The sequence below is a fragment of the Octopus bimaculoides genome, chromosome 2 (assembly GCF_001194135.2).
Source record: "Octopus bimaculoides isolate UCB-OBI-ISO-001 chromosome 2, ASM119413v2, whole genome shotgun sequence".
Lineage (NCBI taxonomy): Eukaryota > Metazoa > Mollusca > Cephalopoda > Octopoda > Octopodidae > Octopus > Octopus bimaculoides.
This window is the reverse complement of record NC_068982.1, coordinates 128653701-128662570: the sequence shown is the minus strand read 5'-3', so window position 1 is coordinate 128662570 and position 8870 is coordinate 128653701. Positions and strand designations below refer to the sequence as shown.

The window sequence follows — 8870 nt, the reverse complement described above, 5'->3', positions numbered from 1 at the left end:
ATATATATATATATATATATATATATATATACAAGCACACACACACACACACATTCATACATATTTTAATCATACACTTAAAGGAATAGCTTAAAAACCATAGAATCATCAATGTAGAATCTTTTATTTCCAAAAGCTGTTGAAAATAAAACAGAACATTTTCTTATTTCATTTCTTCTCCTGAGTCCTTAAGAACTAATATGTATTAAAAGCATAATAAACAAATGAAATGTTTTCTATTTTGTTTTGAATATGTATATTATTATTTCTGAGTATCTTGCTTTCTTTTTCTTCTTCCAGAATTGCCTTCATCTCCAGTAGGTGTTAAAATCGTGTCTGTTGGATGCGATAATTGCACTATTGAATGGAGAGAACCTAGATTTGACGGTGGTGACAGCATAAAATGTTATAACATTTACCTCTGCCAAGATGGCAACTGGGCAAAAATAGACTCAGTGGACTCCTTTGTCAATATGTATACTGCCAAAAAATTACGCAGTGACAAACTTTACTTGTTTGGAGTTGCAGCTGAAAACGAAGTTGGTTCAAGTAAAATTGTACCTGTTCCAAACGCTATTACTCCTGAGAAGAAAATATGTAAGCTTACTTTTGTATTTCCTACATTCATTTTTATTTTATTTATTTTATTTTTTGTTATTCATTTAAAGTTAAGTACTTATATTTTAAGTTATATTCTGTAGAAATTTTCAGTATTTAAAATATAAGTTTCCAATTCTGATTATGTCATGTTAAATTCTATAATAATATAGGAGACATAATAAGTTTGTTAGTTCACAATTTTGAAGGGAGCCATATAATTTAGATTTTATATATCTAATGACGTTTGCAGTAGAAAATTCAATTTAATCATAGAAAGATGATCCTCCTATGGAGGATTAAGATTTTTAAGGTTTTGGTTTTTGGAGATTTCTGAAAATTATCATTGTTAGCACTGCACTATTGTGTTACCAAAATAGTCTTTGAGTTTGCTTGTTCCAGACCTTTCTTTAACTGCAAATAAGCCTTGTATAGCAAAAACAGATACTTTTGTCCTGGGGTTGGGAATGATCAATGCAGATCAGTCTCAACCTTCCTGCATCTTTTTAAGTTAAATTAAATTTTAAAAACTTAGATTTATTTTTGGTAATGTTAATTTGAAATGATACTTCATATTTTATAATACACTTTTGCAAGTATTTAAATTTATGTACATGTATTTTCAGATGCTCCATCAAGACCTGTTGGACCATTATCTGTAAATAACATAACAAAATCATCGGCTGTGATATCATGGAAGCTTAGTGAAAATGATGGTGGATCACCAATCATAAGTTATATCACTGAAAAGAAAGAGACTTGGAAGTCTTCATGGGCAATGGGTGAAAGAGTTCCTGCAAATACTACATCGTGTGAATTAACTTTCCTCTCTGAAGACTGTGAATATCATGCACGAGTGTTTGCTGAAAACAGTGCTGGGCTGTCTGAACCATTGATGACTACCGAACCATTCTTGGTCAGAAGTCCTTACGGTAAGTTCTTGCTGATAAACAGTTTGAATCAGCCCATGCCAGCTTCAAAAGGTGGACATAAAATAATGATGATAATGATGATGTAATTTTGCTTAAGGAAAGCTATAAATATAATTTATTATAAATACATAAGAGTGGCTGTGTGGTAAGTAGCTTGCTTACCAACCACATGGTTCTGGGTTCAGTCCCACTGTGTGGCACCTTGGGCAAGTGTCTTCTACTATAGGTTCAGGCCAACCAAAGCCTTGTGAGTGGATTTGGTAGACGGAAACTGAAAGAAGCCCATCGTATGTATATATTTGTGTGTCTGTGTTTGTCCCCTAACCATTCGCTTGACAACCAATGTTGGTGTGTTTATGTACCTGTAACTTAGTGGTTTGACAAAAGATACCGATAGAATAAGTACTAGGCTTACAAAGAACAAGTCCTGGGGGTCAATTTGTTCGAATAAAGGTGGTGCTCCAGCATGGCCACCGTCAAATGCCTGAAACAAAAGAGTATCTTTTTGCATTGATAATATGCTTTTGAATTAATATATGTATATAGTATTCATATCATTATTTTGTTATAGTCTTTTATGTTGCTTACATTGCACATTCTTTGACATCTTGTCTTACAGGTAAACCATCTGCTCCTCGAGATCTGGATGTAAGTGAAGTCGGTGCTGACTTTGTTACTCTGAAATGGTCTGCACCAAAGAGTGATGGAGGAAAAGCTATAAATGCCTATTCTATTGAGAAACGAGATATGACTCGTATGATATGGGTCCATGTTACTGATGTGAAACCAGGATTAAGAGATTACACTCTCAAGAAACTTTTGGAAGGACGAAATTATCAATTCAGAATCTCAGCAACGAATGAGGAAGGAGAAGGACCTTTTGCACAGTCTGATATTATCAGCTGTGAAAAGCCTCCTGGTATGTATAACACTCAACAAATATTATGCTAATCATAGTAAAGTTTCATAACAATTTTCTTTTAGAATTCTTTTGAAATTCCATGCAATATATGAATGTTTTGGATAAAAACATTAATTCTAATGAAGGATTAATTTAAATATTTTGATATTGTTTTTCATTGTTTGTTTAAATTTCTGGTTTCCATCGAATGAAAATATGATTTTCTTTTCTCTTTTCAGAAAAACCAGATATTCCTTCAGGTTCTCTTCAGCCTTGTCATGTAACAGAATCTTCTGTTACAATGGACTGGTTGCCTCCATATTATGATGGTGGTTCAAGATTATTGTATTATATCCTGGAAATCAAAGAATCTGATTCAGATAAGTGGTTAGAGGTTACTAGAACACTAGATACATCATGCCTCATACGTGGTCTTTTTGAAGGAATGGAATATGATTTCAGAGTGAGTGCTGTTAATGCCATTGGTGCTAGCAGACCGCTGCCTACAGAAAAACCAGTAATTCCAACCAGACAATCAGGTATAATAAAAGATTCATAACTAATTTTAACAAATGTAATTAACTTTTTTCTTAATTTTAATTCAGTTTTGAAGTGCAGACCTATGGTCATGATGAATTTGTAAAATCAAAAACAATAATTGTAAAAGATATAAAACAATCAGCAATTTAGTAAAAATTAAAATATTTACCCAGTCAAAATAAATCAGATATTTCAATTATGTATTTCACCTATTCTTTAAAATCTATTCTTTAAAACTATTCTTTAAAATAAAAAAAAAACTGTTCTTTAAAATCTCATTAAATTTTCTATTTTCAGAAACTCCTTCGATTCCACTTGGACCACTTAATGTTTCTGATATAACTCGTAATTCCTTGACACTATCCTGGAAACGTCCCAGTGATGATGGTGGTTGTCCAATTGTTGGATATCTGATAGAAAAATTAGATCTCATATGGGGCTTTTGGGTTAGAGCTGCATATGTTCCTGCAGAAGATACAAATTGCACTCTGCATGATTTAGCTGAAAACCATAGCTACAATTTCAGAGTTTATGCTCATAATGAAATTGGATACAGTGAGCCTTTGGAATTGAGGTCCCCTGTGAAAATAAAGAGCCCATATAGTAAGTTATTCTTTTATATTATTTATCGACATCAATACCTCATATACTTATCCATTCACAAATCTGACTTTATAAATTTCTAGTTTATTTCCATTTTTTAATATATGAATAAAAATTTATTTACTAATAGCTAAAAAGAGCAAGTCACATCGTTATTTCTACATAACAAGCTTCCTCCACATTACTTACATGTGTGTGTGTGTGTGTGTGTGTGTGTGTGTGTGTGTGCACATGTATGTATATATGTAGTTCATTGAAACAAGTTCCATGCCACTGTGACCTTTGAGTAAAAACCATCTGAAGATTGTAATGGCATGAAAATGGAGGTGACAGATAAACACTGAGTTTCAATAAAACCCATATACTCTCTTATATATTAAGCACTAATTGCTCATTTATTTAACACAGTTCAATGTTCACATGTGTTTGTGTGTGTATACCACAGAGCTGCACCAGGTTTCAGTCTGATTTTGGCTTGGTTTCTATGGCTGGATGCACTTCCTAATGCCAACCACTGTAAGAGTGTAGTGGTTGCTGTTTATGCATCACTGGCACAGGTGCTTTTGTGATGACTGTAAAACTCTGGTCACTGATTTTGGTCAAGATTGGTGACTACTTGGAGAAACCACAGTGCTTTAAGTATGCTCTTTAACCCTTTTCATACCAATCTATCTGAAACTGCTCTAGCATTTATGATATAAGCCTCCTGTTTTAAACTGATCTAAAATTCCTTCCATCAAAATTTATGTTTTAATATATCTTCTAAACACCATACGCACACACACACAAATATATTTATATGCATGAATATGTAATTTGGATAATTTAAAACTATTTTCAGATAAACCTTCAGCACCACAGAACTTACATGTAACAGAAGTAACTGAAGATAGTGTCACACTGGAATGGACACGACCTCTTGATTTTGGTGGTACAGACTTGTATGGCTATGTGATTGAAAGATGTGATGGTAGTTCAACAAATTGGAGAGCAATTGGTAGAACCACACAAACAATGCATATTGTTGATGGTTTACAAGAAGGCCGTCAATATAGATTCAGAGTGGCAGCAGAAAATGTTGAAGGCATTGGTAATGCTGTATGGCTTGCCTGTCCAGTTATGCCACGTAGACCAATTGGTAAGATTTTATTTTTTTATTTATAAATTTTACAACCTTTTTTTCAAAATATTTAAATGGATTTAAACTCCTTGATAGAATTAATTTTGTAATTCATAAATTAAACATATTTCATCAGTCTGTACATTTTAGATTTGACAAAGTTTTATAAGAAACATGATTATAAATATTTCAATTATAAGCATTGGTAGAAGTACACAGTTCTCAGCAGCAGTTCTCAGCCATGGTCCATATGACCCTTGAGGGTCCATATACGATTTTATTGTTAGAATTCATCTGCAATAAATTGGTTATACTTTAACAATGCACAAAATATTTGAAACAATTATTTTGTATACAATTCTTAATAATATTTATTTATAAAAATATACAATTTTTTTAAACATCGAATGGTTAGGAAGGACCACCTGAGTAAAATAGAATTCAAAGATTTAAAATGTTCAACTAATTTTCAAAGTCTTAAATAAAATGCCTTCATATAAAAATGCCATTAAAATATTAAAGTAAATTTCTAATAATAACTTTGCTTTTTGTCAATAGAACTTCCTGGAGTACCTGAAGATCTTGATATTGGACAAATTACTCAATGGTCTGTTTCCCTTTACTGGAGAAAACCAATTAATGATGGTGGATCTCCAATTACTGCCTATGCAATTGAACAGAGTTGGGCAGGTTCTGACTGGACTGAAATTGTTACACTGGATGCTGCTGTACATTCATTTACAGTCCGAGACCTCTATGAAAATGTTGAAACATATTACAGAATCAGAGCAAAGAATGTTGCTGGTTGGGGAGACTACAAAGAATTACCTCAAACAGTTGTACCTAAGAAGGCCCCAGGTTTGTTTAACATAGAATCTTTCTCTTCAATTGTATATATATTTTTTTCAATATTTTCAGTAGTTAACTAATCTGCAGTACATAAAGCTTGAGGAAGATATACATGATTTTGAAGAACCAATAAATATGAGTTTTATATTGAAATTGAAATTTTGATATTGGTTTATATAAATATGAAAGCAAATGATAACTAAATTCGCAATTATATGAATGACAAATAAAAAGAATTAAATATTCTTGCAATTGATAGCCTATCAAATTTCATTCAAAGAAATATTCAGAACTTTGATATAGCTGTGTGATTAAGAAGCTGTGTGGCTTTAGGTTTGATCCCATAGTATTGAACCTTGGGCAAGTCTTATGCAGAGACTGTGCATGCAGAAACTTTTGTGTGTGTGCGTGCACACATGTGTGTTCATGTATCTTTTTCTTGTTTCTGTCATTAGACTGTGGCCATGCTGTGATACCACCTTGAAGAGTTTAATTGAACAAATTTACCCCAGTACTTATTTTTTTAAGTGTAGTACTTATTGTTGAACTGCTAAGTAACTGGGACATAAACAAAACAATACTGGTTGTCAAACAGTGGTTGGGGACAGACACAAACATGCATACACATAGACACATACACATGTATGTGTGTGTGTGTATATATATATATATATATATACATATATACATATATACATATATATATATATATATATACATATATATATATATATATATATATATATATATATATATATATATATATACATACATAGACACACACACACACACACACACACACAATAGGCTTCTTCCAATTTCCACCTACTAAACCCAGTCACAAAGCTTTGGTCAGCCTGAGGCTATAGTAGAAGGTACTTGCCGAAAGTAACATGCAGTCAGATTGAACTCAGAACCATGTTGCTGGGAAGCAAGTTTCTTACCACACAGCTATGCCACGTGTGTGTATGTTTGCCAGTACTCATAGCTGTGTTTCTGTTTACTTATGCAAATAAGGTATTATGTCCTTATATGTCAAGGGGCAACTTAGTAATCTAAAAATAAGAAATCAATAAAATAAATTCATTCCAAGCTAGTGTAAATACTGAGTTTAACATAATTGATTAATATCCTTGAAAGCAGTGCATCCCCAATGGCTACGGTCCAATGAATGAAACTAATACTTGAGTAAAATAAACTAAACATATATTGCAAGTGAGTAAAAATGAAACTGATGCTTATACCATTTTCGTTTTTGTTTTCCCTCCAGGTTGCCCATCAGTTCCTATTGGCCCAATAATTGTCAAAGATGTTAATGAAGACAATGTTACTATTGAATGGTCACCTTCTGTTATGGATGGTGGAGCTCGTATACTCGGTTATATTGTTGAAAGGTTTGATAGACGAAATGGTGCCTGGCGAAAATGTACTCGTGTGTCTGCTGATTCTACTGATGCTTATATCAGAAGCCTTGTACCAGGAGATTCTTACCAATTTAGAGTCATGGCTTTTAACGAAGTTGGACTTAGTCTTCCATTGGAAACAGAGATTATTGTTCTTCCCAAAGCATCAGCAGGTAAATCATTTATTTATATTTCATTAATCTAAAAGCTTGCATTTTATTTCTATTTACACCTTTTCAGCAATTACATTCATTTCCCATGTACTTAGAATATTAAAAAATGTAACTTGGTCATGTTTAATATTCATTTTTAGATCTAGGAAGGGCATCCAGCCATAAAACACCCTGCGAAAACAGACAGTGAAGCCTGATGCAGTCTTCTGCTTAGCCAGCTCCTGTCAAACCTTCCAACCCATGATAGCATGGAAAATGGACATTAAATGATGATGATGATGATATCTATACACATATATGATAATTCTGCTTAGGCAGTTGTTAGAACTCAATATACTCATGCTTTACAGTAGTAAACAGTCATATCAGTACAATGTATAATATCAATTAATGAATGACTTAAGAACAGGAGTTATTTAATCACTTTGATCAGCTTAAAGCTGTTTCTGTTTTAAGCAAACAAGCACCCAGCACTGAGTATTCATGCAACATCTTAGAGCTTCCCCAGAGCCAAACTGCTACTCTTTTGTCATTCATTAATTGATATATATTTAATGAATATTGCTTGTTTTGAACATGCCATTTCTTTAGATTTTAATATGTATGCTAACTTTTATAAGGTGCTTCAATGCATTGTTAAAAACTCAAAAATATTCTTCATCATCATTTAAATTTATTCCATTATTCCATGCAAATACTCACTGTTTAGGGTTTAGCCTCTATTTCCTCAGCTTTCACTATTTGTCTGTTCTAAATCTTCTAAATCAGTTTAGTTGGCTTCTTTCTTGGTAGGCCCTTCACATGTTTATTTTAATTTACACATTTTCTTATTGCTTAGTTATGATATGCCTCTTGCTTGCAAATAGCAAATATTGCTTCAAATCTTCAGCCACCACTTTTATTTGTTCTATTTTGATTTCATTATTTTGTTGGAATATATGTAATCCTCACAGTTTTTTAACCTGCATTTTTTTTTCGTTTATTTTTCCACTATTTCAATGCTTATTCTGCTATTAGTATAACACTTCAGTTTATTATACCATAAACCATCACCAGTGCTTCCTTATCTTTAAGCTGCTAGCAGAAATGATGCCATTAGATCTTCCATGCTGTTATACTTTGAATAATATTTGTTTGAAGCAATTATAATGCTCACTATATGCTACATTATCAGTTGAATGACATTTGAACTTCTCATTTGAACAGTGTGGAAAATTTATTTCTCAAACCTTATTTCCAGTTTAACCTGTCTCATATTTGGATGGCTGGTGATAAACTGATCCCCACTTTGTTTACTTGGTGAGAAGAATGCATGGGCACCCAGCAGGTTTAGAAACAAAACCTGTCAAAAGGTGGAAGAGTTTCTAACACAGAAATCTCAATGGCTAATCTTTCTTGGAGAGGAGACAGGCATCATCTTAACACAACAGGGATATCTACCTATTGAAATACACAAAATTAGCCTTAAAAACTCATCCTTTCAGGGTCCATAAAGAACCTCCTCTTCTCTTTCTTCCTCCTCTTTCCCCTCTCTCTCTCTCCCTCCCTCCTTCATGCACTTTCCTTCTGGAATAAATTGTCTGTAGTCAAAACCAGAAAAGGATGGGCTCTGTCAAGTGTAAAATGTTTAAGACGTGATCTATTTTATGATGGTTCCCCTGTGACTACATCAAGAGTTGAGGGCTAAAGTAAAGAACACATACCAACACACTATCTCTCTCTCTCTCTCTCTCTCTCTCTCTCTCTCTCTAT

General features: G+C 33.0%; 1 protein-coding gene across 1 annotated transcript in view; it reads left to right on the top strand.

Annotated features, from left to right (window-relative positions):
- LOC106877301 (titin) overlaps nucleotides 1–8870 on the top strand; it is a gene marked incomplete at its 3' end in the record, with an annotated part of 606785 nt that overhangs the window by 385608 nt on the left and 212307 nt on the right. Inside the window, exons 263-270 of the mRNA XM_052965881.1 lie at nucleotides 301–597; nucleotides 1224–1529; nucleotides 2149–2448; nucleotides 2670–2969; nucleotides 3268–3573; nucleotides 4415–4711; nucleotides 5252–5551; nucleotides 6813–7118. Coding sequence (XP_052821841.1) covers nucleotides 301–597; nucleotides 1224–1529; nucleotides 2149–2448; nucleotides 2670–2969; nucleotides 3268–3573; nucleotides 4415–4711; nucleotides 5252–5551; nucleotides 6813–7118 — 2412 coding nt within the window. The remainder of the gene's footprint in view (nucleotides 1–300; nucleotides 598–1223; nucleotides 1530–2148; nucleotides 2449–2669; nucleotides 2970–3267; nucleotides 3574–4414; nucleotides 4712–5251; nucleotides 5552–6812; nucleotides 7119–8870) is intronic.